This window comes from Lissotriton helveticus, chromosome 6, assembly GCF_964261635.1.
Source record: "Lissotriton helveticus chromosome 6, aLisHel1.1, whole genome shotgun sequence".
In the NCBI taxonomy this organism is placed as follows: Eukaryota; Metazoa; Chordata; class Amphibia; order Caudata; family Salamandridae; genus Lissotriton; species Lissotriton helveticus.
Genome location: NC_136067.1, coordinates 1,273,005,301 through 1,273,031,617, shown reverse-complemented (window position 1 = coordinate 1,273,031,617; position 26,317 = coordinate 1,273,005,301). Strand labels below are relative to the sequence as shown.

The 26,317-nt window shown below is 43.5% G+C and overlaps 1 protein-coding gene across 3 annotated transcripts in view; it reads right to left on the bottom strand.

The window, feature by feature from the left end:
* The window catches only part of HIVEP2 (HIVEP zinc finger 2), a 523,606-nt gene that overhangs the window by 58,225 nt on the left and 439,064 nt on the right, over window positions 1-26,317 (bottom strand). For all 3 annotated transcript variants that reach the window (XM_078649003.1, XM_078649004.1, XM_078649005.1), the window contains 3 exons: window positions 23,343-23,386; window positions 1,934-7,627; window positions 952-1,097 (listed from right to left, as the gene is read on the bottom strand). In XM_078649003.1, the coding sequence (XP_078505129.1) occupies window positions 952-1,097; window positions 1,934-7,417 (5,630 nt within the window). In that variant the 5' untranslated portion in view covers window positions 7,418-7,627; window positions 23,343-23,386. The remainder of the gene's footprint in view (window positions 1-951; window positions 1,098-1,933; window positions 7,628-23,342; window positions 23,387-26,317) is intronic.

Sequence of the window (26,317 nt, the reverse complement as noted above, 5' to 3'; positions counted from 1 at the left end):
GGTATGATCCTTCAAAGGGGGAAGTGGTTGTTTTCAAAGGTAGCACTTTGAATTTAGACTTTACAAAAATAGCTCACTGAAAAGTGACGGAGCAGCTAAATTGGGCCAAGACTGACTGTAGCACCCACAGACAGTGCCGACAGATGCTAGAATGAGACTATGGCCATTGCAGCACCACCTGGGAATTTGCAGTTTCATTCCAGGTTTGAAGAATAACAGCAAAAAGCCGAATGAGGTCACAGTATGGCTAATTCTTAGCTCTAAACAGTGGGGGAGATCTTCCCTCTACATGGCATGTAAACAGTGGTGGCCGTTGCAAAACTCGAGGGGGATTAGGGAAATAATCATAATTTTTTTTAAACTGACCTATTTCCACGTTGCCGGCCGCCTCAGTGCTACTTTTCTCTCCTCACACCAGCACAGGCTCCCCCCAATCCCGGCGCTGCTCTCATTAGCATGAGAGCAGTGCCAGGATTGGTATGAACAGCTTGGTTTACCAATCAGACAGTGCCATGGAGTCTGTGCTGTTTCTCCCACACAACTGGGCTGGATAAACCTAAGTGCGCATGAAGGTTTGGCCAGCCATCTTAGGCCAGCCAAACCGTCATGCGCCCCTTACAGTGTGCACTACTCCTCCCTTGCTGGCAGCCAGGCCCGCCCCGCCTAGACTTGGCTGCTCTAGAGGCGACACTCCTCCGCCATAGCGGAGAACCCGCCGCTCCATGTAAATATGCCAGGACATCATAATAGAAAATGGACACGACTGCATTCTGACTACCGCCCTCTCTGTATGGTCAGGACCTTGGCATCTCACTGAAATGGAACCGTCAAAAGGGATGATGGGATTCAAGTGAAGGCGCAGACTTCTAGTCTTGAAAAGGAAACCCAGATGAAACAAAGTAACAACAACATCAACACTGACTGAACATGAACAGCTGGATATTTCCTTACCCTCCTTCAAAGATTTTGATTCTTATCGGCTCCATCTGTTTCGATGTCAGCTCTTTGTCTCCACTGCCGTCTCCTCTTGATCTTTCTTTTAAGTTGCCCATTGACTTCTTGTCGAGCTTGCTCAAATGGGATGATTCGGATTTAAGCTTAAGGAAGACAATGGGGTAAGGTTACATTCCAACTAGCAGAAATGCTACGGGGAAGGAAAGAACCACCTTACAAGCTTCTCCACCCTCCAGGTTAAAACTAATTTTCTCTGCTAAAGCGAGGGGCAAATGGCCAAACCAAAGGGCGCAAGCGAGGCGAACATTGTTGGCCAAGCTGACACTTTCCTGTGTCCCCTCGTGAAGTTAATAGGTAGAATTGCATTATTTAACACCTTGGCTGCTAGGGAGATTTTCATGCTGTGCTGCATATCCCGATTTTGCATTGTTCATGACAAGGTCAGCTCGTCATAAGCACACGATCAGTGTACTGCATGACGAGCTGAGCTCGTAATGAGCAGCGAAGGGGTTAATATATGTATCCATCACAGGATTTCAGAATTACCTATTGGCACAAACATATTGATGAGCTTTTTGCATATCATTCTCACTGGTTACAAGAGTAATGTTTGCTTACCCTACTAAATGGCCCCTACACATAAAATACATCTGATACAAAGGGTGGGAGAGTAACCAGTTCAAGAGATAGAAAATAAAGACTCACGAGTATGTCTGCCTGGCCAAGAATTAGTACAAATGCATGACTTAATGAGACAACATTTTGCATGCAAGGACCCCATCTTCAAAGGCAAAATGGGGTCCAGTCTTAATGCCTATTGAAATAGCACACCATCTGCTGAGATGGCAAGCAGGAGGTACCACTCATGCAAACTGGGGGTGGAAACAGGAGCTATTGCAGTAAAACTTCAGTACACCAAATAAATGTACGCATGCAGTTTATATATGCTAGTTAAAATTCAGCAATACAATCTCTTTACCTGGCCATACTGTTGTTTCCATGTGCTTGACGATGTTAACTTGCCGGTCCCAGGTCGGTGCATCAGAGTCATTGTATAAATTTCAATAGTATTTCGTTGCTTAGACCTGAGCAGAGCTAGCGTAGTCCTGGTGTTGAGCCCAGATGGATTGAGGTTACTTGGACTAATGCACCAAGAAGCATAGACAGATGACTTGAGTGTTTCCTGATGGACGTGGTTGGGTTTTGTATAATTTAAGAAACACCAGCTGACGGTAGTAGTGGTGCGGAGGCTGGGAAACTGTAGAATATGTTGTATATCCAAGGCATCAGTCAACAGAATAGTTGAGACTACTGCTGTTTCACTCATGCTGATATGAGGTGTAGTATATGGTGACATGCTGCCAAGAGACTTTTTTACCTTGGGCTGATCATCCGGCTCAATTTCACACGGCGTTGATGAGGATCTTTGTGGACTTAGGCTCATGTCAGATGCTGTGTCTTCATCATCAACATCACCTGGAGACATTCTACCCTCTGGTGTGTCACTGAAATCATCGTCTTGAGACTTTGAATCAGATCCAGAAAGCTTCTCCTGGTTTGATGGGGACTGTTCTGCAGTTTCCAAGCTTGGGAGCAAAGCGTCCTGCAAGGGCGATGGAGACAAGGAAGGGTTAGAAGTTAGGGTGTCTTTCGATACAGTAGTGCGGCACTGTCGAACCAGCAAAGGCTTAGGAGACCTCGGCAGATCCTTTTTGACGTCAGTGTTGGTCAGTTCAACTGCACTAAGTTCTTCGACAATCTGCCCATACATTTTCTCGTCCTTGACTCGTTTCTGTTGTTTGGTTTCCACAAAGAGCTCCAAGCTGCTGGCTGGGGAAAGCATTCGTTTGCTTCCCCCAAGGGTAGAAGCAGCATCAGTACTTGATGCCAAGCACAATGGGATCGCAGTTTCCAGCCCAAGGGGTAAACTGCGTGGAACTTTCCATAAAGGATACTCTTCCAACCCACTATGCTGACCGAACATCTGGGAAATATTGAGTCCTATTCCTCGCATAGCTGCAGTTGTTGCCAATGTCCGTTGAGATGTATTTGCAGCTACTTTACAGATCACAATCGATGGGCTGTGGGTCTGAGCATGCGTAGAAAGGATCTGTGAAATACTTGTGTACATGATGCTAGCATAGGATGGCACATGAGTCTGAATTCTAACAGGTACAACAGCTCCTGATAGAGAATGGAGTGTTCCTCCAAGTTGTGGTACCAATGCTGTTTGTAATGGCTTGTCAGCAGTGTTGTCGCTTGATCCACTGGTACGATCCATTTGTATACTGGCATGGTTATTTCTAAGATGTGGTAAAGCTGTTTCTGAAACACCTTGGTAAGGTTTCTCCTGAGAGGTTGGGTGGTTAATAATTTTCTTCCCACCTTGTTCTTTCACGTGCTCCAGATGATAGCTAGGGTGATGTTCTTTCTGCAGAGAATGCACCGGCGGGTGTTTTCCATAAACCTTTTGCAGCTGTTGTAGCTGATGATGTAAATGTCTTTGTAAGGGCTCTGTACATGACTGCCACAAAACAGGGTGTGGAACTGGTAGATGGGCCACACAGACTGCAGGGTGAGGCAACTGAAACAAAGTACTGTGCAATGAAGGAAACTGGACTTTATCTTGATGTGCAAACATGTGTTGCTGCTCGGCTGAGTATCTGCTAGAAACATAAGGTGCCTGTGGCATGAATGTGTGCCTTGTAAAGTCCTCGCTGGTACTGTATTTGGAGTGCTGTGAATAGTATGCTGTGCTGCTACCAGACTGCATAGGCGGGCCATCAACCTGCCTTGCAGACTCCTCAGACTGACTAGAATTCTGCAGTCCAGACGAGGTTGAAGAAGAAGAGGAGGAGGAATGATGCCATGCAAGCTGTGCAGACCGGCGGCTAGACTGCGACTGATCGAGCTGTTCTTGCTTGATACATTGTTCGACACCTTGATCAGTCTGAGGACTGTCTGGGAAACCGCTAAAAGAAGCTTGGCGGACGAGGAAGCATTTTTTCCTCTCGCGACATGGGGATAATGTTGGAACCGCCACCCCTTGAGATGATGCATGTGTCAGATTGCCGTAATCAAAAGACTTGCTCCGTATTTCTGGGATTTCTGTAGGATAGGGGCAAGGCATCTGTTCTGATGAGCTGCGTCTCATTTCTTTCTGATGGTGACCTGGAACAGAGAGGGAATAGGAGCCAGGTGGAACACTTAAAAACTCTGCCTGTTTCCCAAACTCATCTTGCTTCATAGGAGAAGTAGATTTGATATTCTCTTCCCGGTCAAAGGACATTGATAAACTAGAACTGTGGGATAGGTTGCTCTCTTGGCTAGGGCTGCGTGAAAGACTAGCTGTCCCAGCAGATTCAAAGCTAGATTCTCCAGATGAATGCTCAAGGTCTGCAAGGCGTAAACGTTTCTTTTTTGGTGGCAGTTTTTCTGCAGGAAGCTGAGACAGAGTTTCACTTCGCTGGGGCCACTGGAACTCTTCAGTTGGTTTTTCTTGTTCCTTAATGGGTGGTTCTGGGATTTTCTCTGGTTTGTCAGGTTCCTCCGTCACTCGAATCTCAGGTACTTGTATGTTATGCTGTCGAACAAGCCTAGGGGGCATATGGTATGGTGGCTGTTGCTGTTGAGGAGGGGGTGGGTTGCCAATAATTTCTGTGTGTTCAACATTCTGAGTCCAGTCTGGATTCATCGGGGAGTCTGCAATTTCACTATCACCTGCCTCAGAAGGTGAACAAGGTTTATCTTGCTGGCAGGCAACAAGGTCTGCAGATTCTGATCTTTCAAAAGAGTTTGGCCTACTCAAAGAGTTTGTATGCTGAATTACAGAAATCACATTTCCCGGCAACTTTTTGTTTCCTGTGTCTCCTGTCTTTTCATGGTCGGCGGTGAAGAGAGACTCCTCGGGTACAGGACTTGCAGACTGTGGTCTTGGTCTGCAGGTTTCAAATCGCTCTAACGGTCCATACACTGATGAATCGACTCCACCAGCACCAAACGCACTTCGCATTGCATCACGGATTTGGGATTTTAAATCATAATCTGTTGATGCCATGCCAGTAGCAGATGCACCTGTTCCGCTGCAGCACAACATGGGAGCATCTTCTTCATCACCAACACTCTTCTCTTTCCTGCGTTTTCTTGTTTCAAACACATTTCCGTATCTGGATGTCATCCCTTGTGATGATGCAGTCACATCAAACCCATATTCCCCACCATGCCTCATGCCACCCAGCCACTGTCCCTCCCTGTAACCATGCTTCTGCGCTTCAGATTCATCCCATCGCCTGCGGGGCCTTCCAGACGTGTCATACTCATAGACTACCCTGTCACCCATAGCCAGTTTCTTTTCCATGTGGGGAGGACCTCTTTCAGCAATGCCAGACCTGACAGAGGAAACACTGTTTCTGCCTATCCTGCCATAAGGTTCAGAGTCTGAATGGCCTTCCTGTACTGAGGGTAGCTCAAAGGCAGCTTGTCTACGTAACATTCGCTGAGAGGGTATACCTCCTGCCCCAGGATAAAAAACATCATCAGAACCAGTCATCCTCTCATCAAAGGAATGGCTTCCTCTCATTGAAAGGGGGATACTCAAATTGGTTGCTGAAGCAGTTGGCATAGAATTGCTCCTGATGAGCGGCGATGTATCGGAGGGTGCTTCTAAAAGTGTTGGAGCATTACCCTGGTGACTTTCAGAATAAAAGATGGCCTCACCCTTGCCGGGTTCTGTCATAGTATGTGATTTGCAAGATTCAACACTGTGGCCACTGGATAAAGAGCTAGATTTGTTGATGTTAAACCTGCCTGGGTCAAGTGCACCTTCTCTGCCTGCACTCAGCTGAGAGAGGCGCTCCTCCATTGTCTTGATATCTAAGGCAGGATTTAGGAGTGTATGTGGCTCCACAGTGCCTTCCTTGCAACCGGCATCACCATCCTGGCTTCCTGCTGTCACGGCAAGTGCAGCTCGGGGACTGAGCCGGCAGTACTTCCCAAAAATGATTTCTTCGTAGGACATGGCATTTGTGTTAGGAGGGCTGGTTTGCTGCTCTGCACTTTCTGAGCGAGAAAAGTAACCAGAGTCAGTGCTACCTTTGCTGTGAGGGCTCAACAGGTTCAGTGACTGCTCAGAATCTTGTCCTTTCTTCTCCTTGTCTGACAATTTCAGTGCAAGTTTCTGTTTCACGGTGTGAGACTCGTCTGTCTTACTAATCAGCAATGGGTTCTGCATAACTTCGGATGTAATGTATGGTGAACTTTCCAGTGGCAGGTGAATCCCACTTTTCGGGATGATCAAAATAGGAACCTTCATTGACCCACTTAATTCTTCAGTCGATCCGTGAAAGCTGGGATCAAAAGCCTCACCAAGCTTATTAATCATCTCTAGTGGGATGTGTGGACTGGGGCTCAGTTGCCCAGACCCTTCCACAAACAGTATTCCCTCTTCATCAGTGTCGGTGCTTTGATCGCCATCAGATGCTATATCTGCTTCAACATCAATGCATGCCGCCTCCAGGTCTAATCGAGATACAGAGGCATCTGTGAAAGGAACTAGGCCTGCCTTGATTGCATGGGCATGAGACTTCCTGTGCTTGTACAAATTGCTCTTTGTCTTGAAAGAAAACCCACAGGGAATGCAAGGGTATGGCCGTTCACCGGTATGGGATCGAATGTGTTTTTTCAGTACACTCGGTTTGGCACAGGCCCTTGTGCAATATGGACAAATGTATTTACCAGGCTTTTTGGGTTTTTGCTCTCGCTTATGAGCATCTTCCAATTGTTCGATAGATTTCTGTGAATATTGGCTGTATGCTGAGTTAATGCCGCCAAGCTTCTTTCTGGAATAGACCCCACCTTGGCCATGCACCTGAAAGGGAAAAATGTCCTCTGAGGCACCTGCGGGCAAGTGTCCAGGAAATGGCCAAGCATGTCCTTCTAGGCTCTGATGTGGCTTTGTGCTGTGCACAAACCTCTGGTGCAAGACGTGTTGAGGAAAAGAAAGTGAGTGCCGATAGGAGTAAGAGCTTGGGCGATGATGGACATATTGCTTCTCAGGGGCTTGCTGTGCAGCTTCGATAGGTGGCACAAGTTGCCCTGAACTAAAAACTTGTGCTGGCGCTGTGCTTCCAATTTTCTCAGGATCTATTTGTAATTGCCTCTGTCCCTTTTCATCATCGAAAGTGCTCACTGGATTCACAGACAAATGTTTCTGTCGCCATCTACTCGTGACTTTAGTCGTTTCTCTAGGCATTGAGGTAGCTTCCTGCCCTATGGCTGTCTCCCCAGCGTTCATCTTGTGACACAAGATAGTAAGTGCTAGTTCACTGGAAAGGTGGGCAGGCTCATGGAGTGTGTTTAAGGTGGCGCCTTTTAAAGCTTGGTTGCTCCCATTGTGTCCAAGCCCTGTCAGGCCTGCAGCCTCATCCTTGTCTTTTGAGCTATCCACACAATAGTCTGTAGGCATTAGATGATTGATTATATTGATTTCAACATAACTAGTGTACAGTTCTTTTCACTGCAGAAACTCTCACAGTTTGTCATGACTGATTCAGTTCTCATTGCATGGAAAGTGTTCTCCGTGCTGCTAAGTGCTGAAATGTTGGATGATCCAGAAATGGTCTTGTCGATCAACTACAGCAGGGAACTGTCATCCCACCAGGAAAAATGAAATTGCCTGCAACGAGAAAGAGAAAAAAGAAATGTCATAAAGACACTGACTTACACATTTTACAAGTTTTACATTTTTCACACAACTTGAAATGTGGTACCTGGTGAAATATCAATAGGCTTCAAATACCAAGACAGAACACTAAAAAATGTGATGCAGCACAGCCCTGTTTAGCATGTTATTAACATTAAATATACACATTCACTGAAAAAAAACAAAGGTTATGGATAACTTAGTTAGGAAAACTTTATTTCATCATCATCATCATCAACATATTTCCTTTGTTTCGGCTTCATAGAACCATAAAAAGTACACAATAATACCTTTAGTAAGAAATACAATAAAAGCGTATACATTTATTTTTTTATATTACATTGTCCTAAAAAGTACAACTTATTTCAAGGATTGCAATCCAACAATGCAAATCTTTTCGAGTTTCCAAATCCATAAAAAGTAAGATAAAAATTGTTAAAGCGAACAACCTATAGCTAAAAAGACTTTTGAAGAAGTCAAGTAATGAACCATAAAAAAGTTTAAAATGGAACAAGAAAATCAGATTCAAAGCCTATCAAGATAACCTTAAGCTCCACAAGACGACAAATGTGCACAAAATAATCTTCCTTTTTTTATAAGTGCATTCAGCCTGATGTACCACATTGCTGACAGATAACTTGTAATTGAGTACACAACACAATCTCTAGTAATGGTTTTGTATACCCTAAGAGCTGTGTGACGACCCCTAAAACCAAGGAGTTTTGGAAAGTGTAATAATCCAATATGAACATTGTTTTGCATAAGCCTTGCAAAAATATAACACATATTCGGTATTCTCAACTGCCCGGCAGCCCATCGGGCACAGGTTGAATGTATCTCCCTTTTTCATGCAGGAGCAAGTAAATGAAGCCAACAGTAAAATAAGTAATCTAAAATTTGTAAAAAAAGGCACGAGCAACAGGGTTAATGACCAAATTTAGGTATGGCTGATAATCTGGCACACACTTAAACAAACAAAAGGAGTCTACCAGGGTGCCTGGGGTGGTTTAGGAAAGTTTGGCTCCTAACACAAAGTTCCAGAAGGATGTTTTTAGCTTATCCCGCGCATCTTTTGGTAATGCAAACATTTGCAACCAAAACCCATCAGGCCCAGCTTGAACAACCAAGGTTTTAGGTGTACTAGCCAGGGAATCTTCCCAACAGAGAGGTCATTTAATATGGTTCTAATACAATCCCGATAGAGACTTAAGTCCTCGTTAGTTCAGAGCCTTATCCAACATTGAATAGGTCTAAACACAGCAATGTCAGAAATTGATCCAAGATTTAGGTCTAATCTAACTGGAAGTATCGGAGCACTAGTAGGGAGCCTCAAGTGGGCCTTTATACAAGCATTTTCGCCTTTTTCAAGAGTGCTAAGATTACAATGCCCCCACAAATCAGCCCCATGCAGGACTCGCCAACAAGCTTGAATCTTATATATCTCAATGGGGGAGAAGGCAAAAGGCAACTCCCTATTAGCAAATCTTATAATGGATCCTTCTCTTTGTTTTAAAGTTACAACACTTTTCTCTATCTAGGCTGCCCATCCACAGGAGTCTTCGATTCTCACTCCCAAATAGTCAAACTCGTAAACCCAATCCAATGTTTCACCTCCTGGGAATATCTTCCTCTTGGCTTTTTTCGGGCACCAAGGACCATATACTTTATGTTGCAGCTGCTCATTTCCAAGCCATACTCTGAGCAAAAAGTGTTGAATTTGTCCAAAAGAATGGATAGACCCCGAGGAGCTTTTAACAATATCAAAGTGTCATCTGCAAAGAGAATACACTGTATTTTGTGATCCTTCACCTTAGGGGAGTCATTCTCACAATTTAAAAGATAGGGGGAGCAGCAATTTATATACAGAAGAAATAGCGTAGAGGCCAAAACGCACCCTTATCTTACTTCTTTCCTGATGGGAATATCTTCCGCCAGTTCCCCTTCAGGGCCTCACCTAAAGTTTCAGAGTATAAAGCCCGGAATAGGGACAGTAATCCCCATGGGACCCCAATCCTATGCAGAACCTCCTAAAGTTTTGTCCTCAGGATGAGATCGAACACAGCTCGAAGGTTAACGAAGGCAACAAGCAACAGCCCTCTATCAATATCTATTGTCGTCCACTTAATAAGCAAGAAACAGTTCGATTGTGCTAGTGTCGGATCTGAATCCCGCCTGTAAGTGGGATAACACTTTCGCTTGGGAAGTCGAGTCCCATAGTCTCGCTGTGCATGCTATAGACTTTTTGTATATTATCAACCAGACTTATGGATCTGTAATTTCCCGGTGTAGATTTATATCCCTTCTTATGAATAGGAATTATTTTCGCTGCTATCCAGGAGCTCGGGATCGGAGATCCTGCCATCAATACTTTTGACAGAGAATTTATATAGGGACCCCATATCTAAAGTTCACTATGAAATAAACATGGGGGGGGACTCTGTCGAAGCCAGGGCTTTTTACGGGTTTCTGGGCCTGGATTGCATCTATAGTTTCTTTTAAAGTAAATAGCTTTATCTCTTTCAGAGGGGATTCTATAGTGAGAACTGAAAAAGTCTCTGATAACCCATTGCATAAAGTTTTCTTCCCATAAAGGGTCGAGAAATGTTTTACACAGACTTATAGGGCAATATGGAGTCTGGACGGGCTATGTCTCTGCGCCTGTTATGTGTGTTCAGATGTCAAAAACGCTTGCTGTCCCTAAGCCTTACCTCATTCAACAAATCATCCCATATACCAGCCTACCACCGGGCCTTACTAATTTTTATAGCCCTGGTGTACTCCCATCTTACTTCAGCAATCTGTGTTCTTTTGGCTGCTAGAATAGTGGTAATTTGTACTAGGTTAACGGCGCCACAGGGAGATGTGCACTTTTCTTGTATACAAGTAATTGGGCAATGATTATTCACGGTGCTAAAAGGAGAAGAGAACCACTTTCCCTCTTCTAGTTAGGCGATGCCACAAATGTTTGTTGCTCCTTAGCACACGTTTAGTATTCTAATTAATTGTTAAGTACAAGAGTTTTCACAATTCAATTCATACAGCAGCAAAATAAATTTCTTAATCCTTTTGTTCAGGGTTTTGTGTTCTTTGTTTGCTCTTTAGGGCATTTACCAAGGTCTTCGTAGCACTTTTGCAAAATTCACTGAACCACTCATTCGCTTGTGTTGTCAGAGGTCCCCCTTCCACTTTTACAATCCTTCACAATACATTTCCTAACTTTTTAAAGAGGTTTTCATGCAAAATCGTGATTTGGGTAGGATACAGGGCTTGACACTCAGATATTTGCAATTCATCGGATACAAGTCTATACATTGGGATATGGCCTCTTTTAGTCTAGAGGGAAGCTCCCATTTCACCTTGTATTTATTATTACTTGTCACCTTAGAGGTAGATAATGTGGACAGGGTTCAATGCTCCCTATTTCTTATCTGTGATTTGTCCCAATCTAATGCAATAGGAAAGTCGTGACTGTCATGGTGATCTCTGACTGCCATTTCTTTTGTTTCGTGCCCTGCCCGTACATCCAAAATGATAAAATCAACATGTCTTTTACAATTACCTCTCAGAAATGTAGGCTCGGCAGCAGTATATAATGGAAAATGACCATTACATGGCCTCAAGCCATAAGCGACTAGTATATCAATAATCTGGAGGGCAGCAGAGCTCATTTTGGGTGATTTGCTAGGGGCACAAAAAGGGAGGATCCCCCAAGATTCATCTTCTCCCTCGAATAATTCCAGAAAGGGGGTATATGGCTCGAGAGGCATGTTAAATTCTCCTGCAGTAGTCACTACATGACTAAGGCCAAAATATACCAAAAATACGTTCAAAATTCTTAAAGTCTGGGAGGGTTTTACAAATGGAGTTGACCTATTATAAATATTGATCAACAAATAAGGTGTCCCAGACTTGGGTGTCAAGTTGCGAACTAAAATATCTTAAGAATCATTATTAATGTTCTAATGGCACATGCAAGCAATATTTTTGACCATATATGAAGCCTCCATGATGGCCTACCTGGTACCGATGGTATGCTTCAATACTATGTGTTCGATAGTACTGCTTCAATACTATGTGTTGGAAAGCCCTGCCTGTGTACTTGGGTAAGAGCCCAAGTCTATTGGAAGATACAAAAATCTAATTTATCAATAAACAATCCTCAGTTCACATTGTTCATGTTAGGCAAGATCCCAGCAATGTTCCAAAAGATAAGATGAAGAGCAGAAGTGGGATTTTTCGGGGCCTGCAAGGGCCTCGGAGAGGTCAATGTAGATTGTAAGGGATGAGTAATCAGTTAAAGATCATTAAAGGCCCCCATAGTGGCTGGAGCAGGAATAGCCTTATCTGGCTGGGTCCTGAGTGGGAGACCCCTCCAGATGGAGGAAGCAGATGGATAAGTACAGGGGGTGAGGGGGCAGGCGATCTCTGTAGTCAATCAAGCATGGCCAGGCCACTCTCCTGGTTAATGGCACACTGGGCCCCATGTTCCAGACCAGTTTCATTCTTCCTTGTGTTAGTACCCACACAACCGCACACACCGTCTTCCCTGGGGGTTGATATTACGAGATGGGGTGGGCTGTTTTTAAAGCTTATTTACAAGCTATTTGGGGGAAATTAACATAGATCAAAGGAAATCAAGGCATCTGCCAGATCAAAGGTAATAAGGTTAACTTCTATTGCGTCCCAGGGACCAGCAGGCGCTAAAGCTGTTTAGCATAAATAGAGCCAGAATACACAATTGAGTGGCACTGTCTGACATGCCGAAGCCAGTAAAGGACATTGTTTTTCAGTGAATCACTCCTTTCATAAAAGTCAGAGGGCAGCTTCAAAATATCTTACCATATAAATTGGGCGGCCCATTGGGGGAAGAGGGCACCTCTGCAATCTCTTTGGGTGAACTGCGCCAATGAGGGCCAATGCGCCATGTGGAGCTAGAAAGGGGTTGATGCAGTGGGTAGACTGATGGCGCATGAACAATCTCTGGCTGACTGACAGCAGATAGAGGAATATCGGAGTTAGTATTAACATAATGTCCCAAGCTGCCAAAATGGTTGCTTCGAGGATTTTGAGAAGATGCTTGAGATTGGATAGGGAATGTTACAGTGATTGCTGGTAAACATTTCGGGGTCAATTGACCCCGTGACGCTTGGGCTGACTGAGCTCCATCATGCAACTGTAATGGGGGAGATCCAATCGCTGGAAGATGTAAAAGTCTACTACAGGTCTATCTCTGTGGGCAGACTGGGAAGACCACAGGCTTAGGCAGGTTGACCTTTATGCCAGAGTACCTGCCAAAGTCATGGAGTATCTGTAGGGCCATCGCACCAGCTATTTACGGTACTGTGGAAACAAGAGCAAATCTACATGTAGGGATACTATATCTGATATGCCAGGTGCGAATTATAACCTTTAAAATTAATGTTTCAGCCTATTGCCTGTTTCTTGTCCAAATGAAAATTGTATATAATACTGCAGTATATTGCATGTTTTTATACCAAAACATTTTATTGTTTTTAGAATATGAGCAATAACTTGCGCTTCCACATTGGGTAACAGTATGAACAAAAGTTACTACAATGGCACATACCATTGGACGCAAGCAGATTAGGATCACCCATAACCCCTTCAACCCAATCCATAATAGGACCACCACTTTCTCAATATCTTGGCATGCTTCCGGGGGCAGCCACATGTGGCATCAATAGGGTCCTACTGTTTCGCACACCAGACCATTCCTTCCCTCTATACTAGATTGGGGGGGCGGGGGGCACCGGATGGTTTCCAGTATTTTTCCATGTCTCTTAAGGCGAGTAATGTCCCAAGGAGCACTAGAGTTCGATCTCCTCTGGGGCCCCCGGGGAAGTCCAGTATGCCCAGCAAAGCTACTTTCAGTGAAGCTAGGATCAGGTTTCCCAGTACTTCTGCAGGTGAAGCAAATATCTGTTTCCAATGGCATTCTGTTACCGGGCATCCCCATTCCATGTAGTAAAAGTCCCCTTCATGTACTGGGAATCCAAAACAGGTGGGTGCAGATAGTCTGTAAGGTTTCCACATTCGTTGGGGCATAAGATAGGTATGATGGAAGTATTTAAGTTGAAGGAGGTGCAGGTGTGCAGGGATTGACAGGGTACAAGGTGCCATAAATGCCTCTCTCCAGTCTGCATCATCCAGGGTACCCAGCCACCCCATCACGTCATACTCTGAGGATAACCTGCTCTGTCTGATGACACTGGTTACTGCATTCAAGTGTTAGAATGGTGGCCTCAAGGTCTGTAATAGGCGCATTCTTCTCCCACTCCCTGCCTCTTATGTACGAAAGGGCGATCCCCTTCAAGGTGTCTTTGTAAGACGCCCATAACATCCCAGGTGAGTCTACTGTCCTTAGGTTAGTTTATAGGAACACCCATAGTTGCGCAGAGCAGGAATGGGGGAAATTGGATGTTGGTCAGATGCCAATCGTTGAGGCACCACACAGGCCACTCTCCATCTGTCCGGGTGCCAAAGTGAACTGTGACAGGAGCATGAACTAAAATGCTCCTCTGTAAAATATGTGAGTCAGTCTTGTGCAAGAGGTGAGGGGCTGGAAGCAGGCAGTGGTCAATGTGAGAAACAGAGCCGTGGGCTGCTGAGGTATGAGTGTAGCCCAGGATCCTTGGGTTCCAGACTCTCCAGGCGTTGCATTGGCCCAGATCATTCACCCAATTAGCAACCCTTTCCCCGCCTTTAGTGTCTCTCTAAGGGGTCAAACGGAGTTGGAAGGGTTCATGATGTCGCTGAAGTCTCCCTCAATGATTGTCTTACTGTGGTGCACATTGAATACAAGTCCTTTGAGGTTCATCCTCAAGGATTTTGGACAGTTTAGGGGGATGTAAACACCTAGCAGATTATAGTGGGAACCTTAAAAAACCTTAAAAAATCACGTATCTCCCTAAGATGCTGCGGGAGACCACCCCAGGAATTGTCTTGTGGAGTAGGACCACCACCCCCTGGATCCACCGAGGAACCCTCATGAGAAACCCTGTCGTAGCCATATCTGGCTAGGAACATACACTTGGTACCCAAGAGATGAGACTCCTGAAACATCAAGATTGCAGGCATACAGTGTTGTGCAAATTGCATGACCGACCCTCTCTGCTGGCGTCAGAGAGCCAATGGGATCGTCAGGCTCTGTGGTATCTTTTGGCCACTCACGTTCTACTTTATATTCCGATGAGGCCCAGACCCCATAGGGGCCCCCTCTGGGATTTCTTGCAGCCAACGCACCTGGGTCCCATAATCACATAGGAGAGGGACCGAGCTATTGTGGAATTTGGTTCATTGTGAGTCAGTGCTACTTCATCCTGCGTCTTCCTGTGTATCAAAGTAATGTGATTTAGAGGGGTGTATCACACACAATTTTGCTGGGTACCGGAGCATACGGTGTAGGTTCATAGCGCAGAGTTTCTGCTTGAAATGGTCATATGATTTCTGTTACTATTGTACTTGGCATGTGTAGTCGGGTTAAATCATGATGCAACCAGATTGGAATGATAGTTGCCCCCTTTCCAGTGCCTCCTGCAAGATTGCGTCTCTTTCTCAGTAATTCACTACTTTAGGGAGCGATCATGGGGTGGAGTGAGTAACCCAGTGGAGCTTCTGCCCCAACAATCTACGCGCTCATACGATGATGAAACACGAAGACAGGCGGTCAATGTCCATCCAGGAGAGGAACCAAAGTTCCAGGAATGTCTTGGGTTTTGAGTTTTGAGTCCCTTCTTCAGGAAACTACTTGAATCAAAGGTTGTTTCTGCGGCTTCTGATCTCTGTCCTCTGTCCGCTCATTGAGGGACTTGGACATCGTGGACAGTTTGGAGACCTCCATTTTGAGCTCTCACACAGTGTCCTCCAACTCAGAAATTTTTTCCTCCGCCTCTGATACTTTTTCCACTGCTTTGAAGAGGTCTTGGCTCACCAGGGCTATGTCCATCCCTACTTCACTTATCTTGGTCTCTAGGGCCAACTTTGACTTCTGAATGGCTTGCATGATCACTGAAGTGTCGCCGACTTTGAGGCCTAGGGTTTCCCTCCCACAGCCCACTTTAAGCACCTGGCAGGGGCCATAAACTTAGCAATCAAGGTCTGTGCCTGGAAGGCCAGAGCGTTGTCACTCCCATAGCACCACCATCTTCAGCGTATAGTGGCCCTTCAGGGCAGGGGTCTCCAGAACACAGATCACGGTCAGCACAAGAAGCTAGGCCCTCCATTGATCACAGTTCGAGAGCAGGAGGCTCCCATGGGCTAAGATTTGCCTCCCCTGTGCCTCTGTGGTGCCCCAAGGGAAAGTGGTGGGTGGGGGAAAAAACAAGAATAGTTCAGGACAGTTTGCTGTGGGGCCACCACCAAGGGGCGTATTCTCCAGAGTTCGCCCCGCGCTACGCAACAGTGTTGAAAGGAGTAGGGTGGACCAACTGGCCCGCCGCACCTTTTGGTAGACCATCATATAGCTGGCCCTCTGCAGGCCACCAAATCTAGGTTAGAAGACAGGAGGGTGTCACACTCCCCCCAGCAGAAAAGCCCTCAAAGGTGCAAGTGATAGGAAAGGGCCAAGGAAAGGTCAACATACTTCTGGTGTGTCCTCCCGCTGGATTGCAGTGCAGGTCTCCAGTGGTCACGCCCACCTCATTTTCAGTGGACGCGAGGAGTAGGTCGACTCTGATCTTACCTGCCTGAAACTAATTTGTTATTATACAGGCATTGACCCTACGCCCTGCCCGTTGAAGCGCAGAGCACTCAAATTTGAGTCTCTTTTTTACCCGCCAGCTCACTTATTTTATTGAGCGGCACTCACCACTGGCAATTTTTGCCAGTAGGCACACAGGGGATCAAGGACGGGTGTGCTTTTTAGGGAGCACGCACCCCCTGTCCACCTGTTTTTTCTGGTCCTGACGAATACCGGGCAATAGCCCTTATGGTAGAAACATGTTGACCACTCAACACATATAGAGATCCCTGGGTCGTAACCCTCCCTACCAGGATCTCGCCAGTATTAATTTTAAAACATTGTTCAGTTGCTCTAAAAATAAAACTACTTTTTCTGAGTACAACCAGGACAATTTTTAACATTTTTTTGCACCTACAGCCACAACCCGCTCCACTGTAGTCCAGGTGTTGCAGCACACCTTGGTGTCGCTAGGACGCCAAGGTGGACCCCGATGATGAAGCATGTCACCACTAGGTGGTGAGTGAGGGGTTTCTATCAAAAGGATGAATTTCCTTCTTTTTGCCAAGAACCGGTCCTCCAGATACGTCTGTTCTTCAAAATCATAGTGGATACTCCTCTCTTTGTTTTTGCCATATCTCCTCCCAGGGGAATAGGAGAAGTCTCTAGTTCACTTTTGGGTGAACGAACTCCCTTACTCTCTTCTTTGTTTGGAACACTCCAGTGGTCACGCCCACCTCATTTTCAGGGTCCCCTCGGTTGTGTGGCAGGGCGGAGGCCTCCAGGCCCGTCAGGACCCAAAGGGAGTCCGGTCCCATCAGCTATGGAAAGGGTAGAGGCGTGACGAAAGGTCTTCACCCCTCCAAAATCTCCCCCTTCAGCACCCACCATAGGGAAAATCCAAATCCTCACTCTGGAGACCGACTGCTGCTCCTAGCCGCAATCTTGGCAAGTACTTGGCTCCCGTCCGTGGCTGCTCCTATCAGCTGTGCAGGTCCGAACCAGTGGGCACTCGTGGCCCCTTGGACCTGCAGTGGAACACAGGCAGCATTGGGGAATGTTTTCAGGCATGCCAGCACCCAAGCTAGGGTGCAGGGATGGGTTTCGGGCGGGAGCAGGAAGGAGCATGGCTGCCTTCTTGGCCGTCCAGGCCCCACTTCCAGTATATAGCACTATTAAAGCTGCATTGCTGGCTACAGAGAACTCAGAAAGCTATATCAAGTAGAAAACCGCTCATGTTGGACGACTGAAGAAGTTTTCTATTCAAATTAAATGACAAGCAGGCATATACCTGTGTTACTGTATGCTGTGTAAGGGGATATACATCCACGGCTGATATTTCATAATGAAAACCAGAACATGTGAGTCTACCCATTTTAAAGTATACGTATTGCTCACTTGAGACAAAGGAAAGGGGCGATTTTGACCCCATAACTTGTTCATTCTATTGACCTCTCAAATTAGACTGCAAATGAAAGTGTGTCAATTTGTGTTACACTCACTGAATCTGCTGATATTATTTGTGATAATCCGCTAACAGGCTGAAATGTTTTTTTGATTTAAAATCATTTTTATTACATTTTAGGTTGAAACAAATGCAAAATGTTCAAATCAAAATTAAGAGGACTTTATACAAATCTCAAGATCTTGAGCTTAGACAGAAATCTTAAACGTATTGTAAAATAATACAAACGTTTCACTTTTATGTCCAAGAAAAAGAAAAGAAAAAATATGCAAGTTGATTCTGAATTGGAGTGTCTAGATAGGAGTATGACTGACTTAGTCTGTATGATATGAAACAAAATCTCTGAGGCGAAATAAAAAAAAAATTAAAACGACTGATCATCAGTTCAATATATACTAATGTACATATTGGGATTGTTAGCTAGGGTGGTTTGATCGTAGCAAGATAAATGTCTAATTTGTACCATATAAGACACAATTTGGATTTCCAGTGGGATTGTTGAAGGTTGGCATTAACTACTGACCTGATCAAAAATTAGCCATTAATTATAGCTTTAGATCCCTTCTTTTATAGTGTCTCTCCAGTTGCATAAAATTGTTTTACGACCAATTGTGTGCATCTGGTCTAACAGGTAAGCATCTGAGGAATGACAAATATTTGTATCAGCAGGCCCTGGGATGAGATAGGAAAAGTTTCTTGGGGGTCTGATGTCCAGAGATTCTTCAGTGAACTTAAATATGTCATTCTAGAAAGTGCGCAGTGTTGGGCAGGCAAATATCATGTGCGTTAAATCCCCTATTGAAGAGTTGCAGTTCCAACATTTAAGCTTGCCTCCGCGTTTCAACCTGTGGAATCAGTGTGGAGGCCAAAAGGCACTATGGAGGAGCTGATATTTGCTATGAGCTAGTGACCGAGTAATTTCCAAATCCTTACCAGTTAAACTTGGATGGGTGATGGTCACTTTCCTTTTACCATTTGGATTGGGTGGAGAGTATTCGTTTGTAAGAAGTGGGTAATAGTAGTGCATAAACTTTGGGGACTGTGTGTTCATTAAGCACCTTTGATATAGAATCCTCGATGACTGGGCTTAAGTCTGCTATATGTGAATTAGGAAGGGAAGCTTTAAGTTTTATACATCTATAATATGAAATATTCCTACGGCCATATATATGTTGAAGTTTGGAGAAAGATATCGGATCCGTGATTGATCTCATTTGTTTAATTAGAAATACTCCTTTTGGAATCCATTTGTCCCATTGCATTGTTTGACACTCAATCTTGAGTTTTTATATTGCACCAGATTGATGGCATATTAGTCATAAAATCGATGTCTGATTTAGAGTCAACATGAAGGATTAGCCTTTTAGTATAATTAACAATACATTTAGAATGTGGGAGGGAATTTTTTGAGGAGGTGAGAAATGAGATTGAATTTGAATTTTGTAGGATAGTTTTCGCCACGTCGAACCATACAGGGGAGAAGAGATAATGACTTTGAGCATCTTCTGACAAGGGTCTCGGCCTTCTGAGCATGCAGTTATAGGGGCATATTTACAAGGAACTGGCGGGGCAGGGTGTTACGCCAAAATTGGTAGTGCCACGCTCTGACAGTTTCAAAACGCAGTTATGTGCCGTATTCACAAGAATGTGGCGCACCCCTACGTTACACCTAGCGGTGGCACTAAAAAAGCTGCCTACCACCAGAGTAGGCACCTCAGAGATACTTTTTGTTGCAACCTCAGAGGCATTTGCCAGGCTGCCTGCACTGCATGGGCAATTGTTTATGTGCAGGAAGGGACACCTTCCTGCACATAAACAATCTTTACATGTGATTTGCTCTATCTATTTGTGCTGCAGAATGCAGCACACGTGGAAAGAGCAAAATACGAGGAGAAATAAAACATTTCCCATCATATTGCCTGCTTAAGGACCAGGTATTCCCTGGCTTTATTTTCAGCGCTGCCCCCTACCTTTTAATTATGGGGTAGCGTCAACAAACAATGGGCGTTGCGGCGGAACGCCTAATGCAACACCCATTGCACGCCCCCTTCACACTAAGTGCTGTGTTTATAGGGGCTTAACGCCTCTTGTAAATAAAGGCAAAGGAGTTAACGCCACCAGAACGTCGGAAAAAGTGACGTTCTGGTGGTGTTAACTCTTTGTAAATATGCCCCAAAGTCCATCCTACCTGGTTGGCGAGGTGACGAGTTGCTGTAACTTCACTGCACACTTGACGGGCTATCATACCCGTGGCCTAACTATTGGGCGATGTTCCTTTGAAGTTTGACTGCTCTGGGAGTGAAGGAACAATGACTTGGGAATAAACAAATGCCATATTTCCTACACGAATCATCTTGCGACTAATTGGACAACCCAGTGAATTAATATTGAAAAGCCCTGACGAAGGTCAGGTCTTAACTGAACGAAACACGTTGGCTGGATGTTGTGTAAAAGAACCTGAATTGAATAAAGAAAGAATAAAAAGGAATACCTGTCCTCACGTATATTCTAACTGGTCGTGAACAACAACTTTAATGGTGCACACTTCCAAAATTCGAAATTTCTGTTCTGCGTTGCAGTTGCACCGAACGACAGCAGGTGCAGGAGGTGCTGTGCACTTGTGTTTAGAACAAAAAGAAACAGAACAGTGAAGAGCGGCTCTACTAGTCCGCCGCTGTGGTTGTTTTACTGTCCTTCAAAAATGCTGTTGAATTGTTTGAGAGATTGAGGTCAACCAATGGTCACATATTATTCTCATGCAGTGGCTTCTGAACCAAGCAGTGGCAAAGCCAATAGTTTTGTTGTTTTCATAGTTCATGTGAACAGACGGGGTTAGCAGGAGAGAGCATAATGTGCACCAGCTGCTAGTTATTGGAGCACTCCGTGATGCGCCTACTCCGAACACTGGGTGTTACGTCTCAGAAACCCATGGTGTAATGTGCTTATGGGAAGCACTGTGTGGTGTGTCTCGCCGGAGAAGTGATGATGGAAGTGCATCAAGGGAGCACTACGCGTCTTGCATAAAAGGAGAAATTAGAGTTTTGCGGTGCATTATGAGGGCACAGTGTGATGAGCATTAGTGGGTGCAAGATTATGTACAAAGGGATTTGATGATCGTGATTCATGTATAATACAGGGTAGTTAATGGAAACAAGGGGAACCCGAGAAGCACTAGGGACCTGGAGTCATCAAGTATTTATAAACACAACGGTCCCTAGTACGTGAGACTATCAAAGCAATAAATGACTATCTTCATTTAACGGAATATATATTTATTTATATATATATATATATATATATATATATATATATATATATATATATATATATATATTACACTCATATACTTATTAATCAACGATGAGTGACTGACAACACGTGCTTGGCTTTCTTGTTGTCCAGGCTTCTAAACAAACACTAGTGTTATGTAGCACTTCTTTTCATTGCAAGGCAGTTCCCAATGTTTACATAGCCAGAGTTTATATATCAGTCCAGAGACAAAGGGTCCTAAAATTGTTGAAACGTGATGTGCAAAATATTTTAAAAAACGAATTGGATCTTGGCCAACCAAAGCAGTTCCTCCCTCGAATGATTTTCCATGATGGTTCGATTCACATCAGCTGCAATATTAGCAAGTTGAAAGCAGTAAACTCCATTCCTGAAGCATGATGCTTGTATAATTCTTTGCCTTAACCAACTGCAAAGCTTGCAACTCGGCATGGGGAACCGAAGCCCTTTTAATTTTAAATCTCTATAATGATGAGGTGTATGAAAATCGAAAACAGCTTTAATAAAGCAAGCCGAAAAAAGCGATTTTTTGCATTTGGTGACAATAACTTTTCTACCTTTTTACCTCCAACCCTCTCGTTCTAAGTGACAGAGCCATATTGATGATTAATTTCCTTCATATCTACTTACAGCAATAATTAGTATTCTTTTCACTAAAGATTGGGGGTGTTTTGGTGCAGCTGACCAGGGAAGTTCACAGTTGAGAAAATTATTCGATACCGAAATCATAACTTTTGGCGTGCAGCTTTGAACATGTTTCTCCCTGTAAGCATTGCACGCCTTGAATAATAAGTAGTACCCAAGTGCACTAAAATTCCTAGCCTAAACAAGGCATTGCGAACATTTGTGTGTCCTATTCAATGGTAACACACTAGATTTATAAAAAAATGTTATCACATAATTTGCAAACAGCTTCAGGTCACTTAAGAACTATGCTCAAAAGTAAGGAAGGCAAAATTCCCCTTAATCGTATCCTAAATTCAAGCACTGAGATGCCCCACAAAACAATCATACTTTACACATCAAGTGAAATGTAAATTACGATCTCAGGACAAATTGCCAGAGCCTTCTGGAAAAGTCGGAAATCTGCTTTGTTCGGTTTCTCTAACTTTTTTAATAGATTGCCAATTTTTTCAGGGATGCACAAACATTCCACAGGGTCCTCATCGAAATCTTCCACGGTCATTGATTTTAACAGAATTCTTCCTCCACACTTGCTCTAGAAGGTTTTCCACAAGTCAGAAAATATGCTCACATGGAGAAGATGTGCCTTTACACATAAAATGGTATTGTGGGTTGTTTTTTTTATCCATAAAGAATATATATCCATCTGCAAAGTACCACTTGCTCTCTGCCCTCTTAAAAAATGAAGCAGATTTGGGAAATATTTCACTCTACTGGGCCAACCATTTTTTGGGAGTACTTATAATTATGTAAATGAGCTTGAAAAGTCCACTGCAAATGTTTGTGAATAGAAACGCAATGGCATAACATGCTCCTCCCTAGGAAGAACTATAAATAAAGGTGTAGAAAATCTGCCATGAGGATGGATTTTCCAAAATCGCATGTGCTATTGGCAATCGTAAAATTCCCAAAACTCTAATATGGTTAATCAAGATGTATAACTCGATTGGAAAATAATTTTTACACCCCTACTGTGTGCAGAATGTTTGTACATCGGGCATTCTGTGCACCCAAAAGGGCACTACCGAAAGTGCCTTGGCAAGTCCTGTAGTGGGAGCTTTTTGCTGCGAATGTCACTTCTATTTGCTGATGTTGGCAAACTTTTTGGTGTAATATGGTGTCTTATGGAGCAGCCATACAGTTGAGGCTTTCTGTGTAGTTTATTGCACACTACTACATTTTTCTATAACATTACTTGTTAAACAGGCCCTTTCATCATCTTCCAGAGAAACAGGCAGTGGTGTAAAACAGTCTGGTAAAAGTAAAATCTGAAAGCCACAGTCAAAAAGCATGTAACCTGTCAGTGTTTATTGAGTAAGTGGGTGGGGGATGAGTTTTACACACAAAGCTGATAATGAAGGGTCTTTCTGATTAGTGTTGTGAGGTATGAGTTGTTATGTATGCTGAACAAGGTTTACAATAAGGGATCTACATAATGAGAGGTTCCACAGAGAATATGTTCCTAGGTGAAACTGATTTCCAGCTGCAAACTGCGGTATAGAATCATATCACATATTTTTTTTTTACAAGAAAACATGCTTCAGCCACCGTACCTGCAGCTCTCAGGGCTTGGCAGGCACACCCGTCTTGATCTTTCCTGTGAAACAGAAAAAGAATCCATTGAGATACGCATTGTGCTCAAATAGTTCATATCAAGTACTCAAACTTATGCCATCATTGGATCACAAATCGGAATTTAGGCCCATTAGTGATGTCAAATGACAAGTAGAGTACTTAAGCGCATTCGGAACATGTAATTTGAACAAAAGCATCGCTCTTGGTTGAAAAATATAACATTTACTACTTTTGGCTTATTACCTCTTAGCAGTCTTGGTTTACGCTTCTTACCAAAGGATTCAGGAGCCTTGAAGGCAGTGGCAAGAAAAGAAATAACTTGGTTCTAAGAGCATAGTTAACTTTGTGTGGTTTGCAATCCTGGCTCTGACCCTAGTCCCACAGCAGCAGACAGGAGGCTGTTGACGGGCTAAGGGTGAGGCAGTGGTCTAAGTTGACATGTCGCCCATGGTCAAAGATTGGATGATCTCACTTCTGCTATTATGTACACGGCACTGCTGCTCCAATCAATTCCGTACAAAAATATAAGTGCTGAATTAAGAAGCAAACAGTTTTTCTTACGAATCCATTACGACAAAATGGGATCTTATGTTCATGATAGATCGTGATACTGAGCTGGGAAAAGCATTACGATCAGATCAACAGGGGGTATGTTGACTGTACAAAGATCCACATGGCATCCTAATATTTGCAATTGTTTCAATCCATTGGTAGTAGCAATTGTTGTCATTCAATCAGCCCCGCTGTACCATTTTACTTTAAGCCATCTCTCCGGTTGAGTTCAGTGATCGAGGTCAATAAACACCTATCAATTCCCCAACTGGTAAGTGTGGTCATATGCATTCAAAGGCAGCAGTATGGTCTGTGAAACACTCCGACAGTTTGACACGTATTTCAAAAAAGAATCTCTGGCTAAAAGGGATTAAATTAGTACTATGTCACTAGTCGCACAATTCAGTTAGTTTAGAAACACATTCGTGGGAAATTGGTTATATTGGACACCGGCTGCAAATTTTCTTACCAACATTTTGGCAAATACTTCACTGTTGTAGAGCAAACTATAAATAAAATAAAAAATAGACAGCAGTGCTGTCCGCTTCCATGATAAGCAAATGACACCATCCTATGGTTGGTTGGTGTGAACCAGAGTTAGTGCCCCAGGCCACTCCCCTGAGCAGCTCTTGTGGGCAGGAAGTATGCAATGATACTGTGTTGTGAGCCATAGAAATTATATTGGACACATCAACAGCGGTATCAACTAGGAGCCACACTTGCCTAAAATATAAGGCACTATCACAGGAAAATTAGATTGTTTTAATCTACCATGTACAATAATTCAAATTAAAAAAAAATTCTCACATAATTTTTACCCACTTTCAACCAAAGTTTGAGCAGATAATTTTATCCAAATATCATGTGCAATTTGGCCTACTGAGTCCCCACAAAGTTAGTTTATTTAGAGAAATCATTGTTTTGTTTTGTTTTTAATGCTTAAATCTTACCTCTAACCTCTGTATATTGCTAATTATTTCCCTACCAACAGACTTTCCTTTTTTGCAGTTCCTGAATAAATTGTGGTTTTCTGGTACAACGCAATGTCATCCTTTTTTTGATGCACAATTTTACTACAACAGCAACACTTTTTCCTAGATTAATTAACCTTAAACCTAACACAGTATTGCATTTAATGCGTCTACCGCCCAGAATCTAACAAACCAAGGTAACTTGATTAATTTTGAGCATTGTACATAAATAGAAATCAGAAATGCATAGAAATAAATAATGGAGAACTGTACTACGACCATCTGACAAGTGTGCCCAGTACAGGACAGTTTCTCTTTTTTTCTTAAATTTAGCGCTGGAAACTCCCCGTAGAATAAACTCTTTGTAAATTGTATTGATTATGTTGTAGCAGATTATTGATTATTTAACTGCTTAACAATGTACCTTATGAAGCCATACAGTCCCCCCAAAAATTGACATTAACATTTCCATTATTAGGAAATCAGGCGTGTGGCCAAGTAATATCTTAATCTCATTTAAATGTCCATAAATTGCACATATTGACGTACCACTGAAGGGAATCATTAACTAACACGTTTCTAGAAGAACCCTGTTGGTTAGCACAGAATAACTCAACAGCTCACAGTAAATTGGATACATTATTAGGTGGGTCACTGACTTCCGCTTCAGTTTAATCATAACAATGAGAATAGATGAAGAAACTCTTGCTACAAGACTTGAGGGGAGGTAGGGCAATGAATATGCTTGCTCTGTTTTTCTGAATAGAGGTCTGATACAGTTGCTTTGAGCTGTCAACCACTCCACAATGTTTTTGAGTACTATTCCACACCTGCACAAGTTGTTGCACAAAGTCCACTACAGGTTTAGACCCTTCTGGTCTATCCATCCATCACTGCTGTGCTTCATGATATCTCCGAGTGCCAGATGACTTCCATTGAGTTGAGGAGGAATGTTTGAGCATGTCTTACACAGTGTGAGAATGAGGCCTAGTGCCAGATGACTTCCATTGAGTTGAGGAGGAATGTTTAAGCATGTCTTACACAGTGTGAGAATGAGGCCTAGTGTCAGATGACTTCCATTGAGTATAGGAGGAATGTTTAAGCATGTCTTACACAGTGTGAGAGTGAGTCCTCTTTGGCAGGAGACTTCTAAGTACTAACTGAACCTGATTAATAAAGGGATACGTGGCATGAATATATATATGTATGCATAAGCGTTTCGACTCCCAGATAAGTTTAGCTTCTAATTTTAGTGAGTACATAAAAAAAGTTCACTTGGCTGCAGACAGCTCATTCCTTAATGATTACGCATATGCCAGGGCTCAAGATGTCCAAAGGTATTCACATACAGGTAAGAGAATATGTCCAAAGGTCACTGGAGAGAGCCCTTGGAGAGCAAAAGTGAAAACTTTCAATTACACAGGACTAGT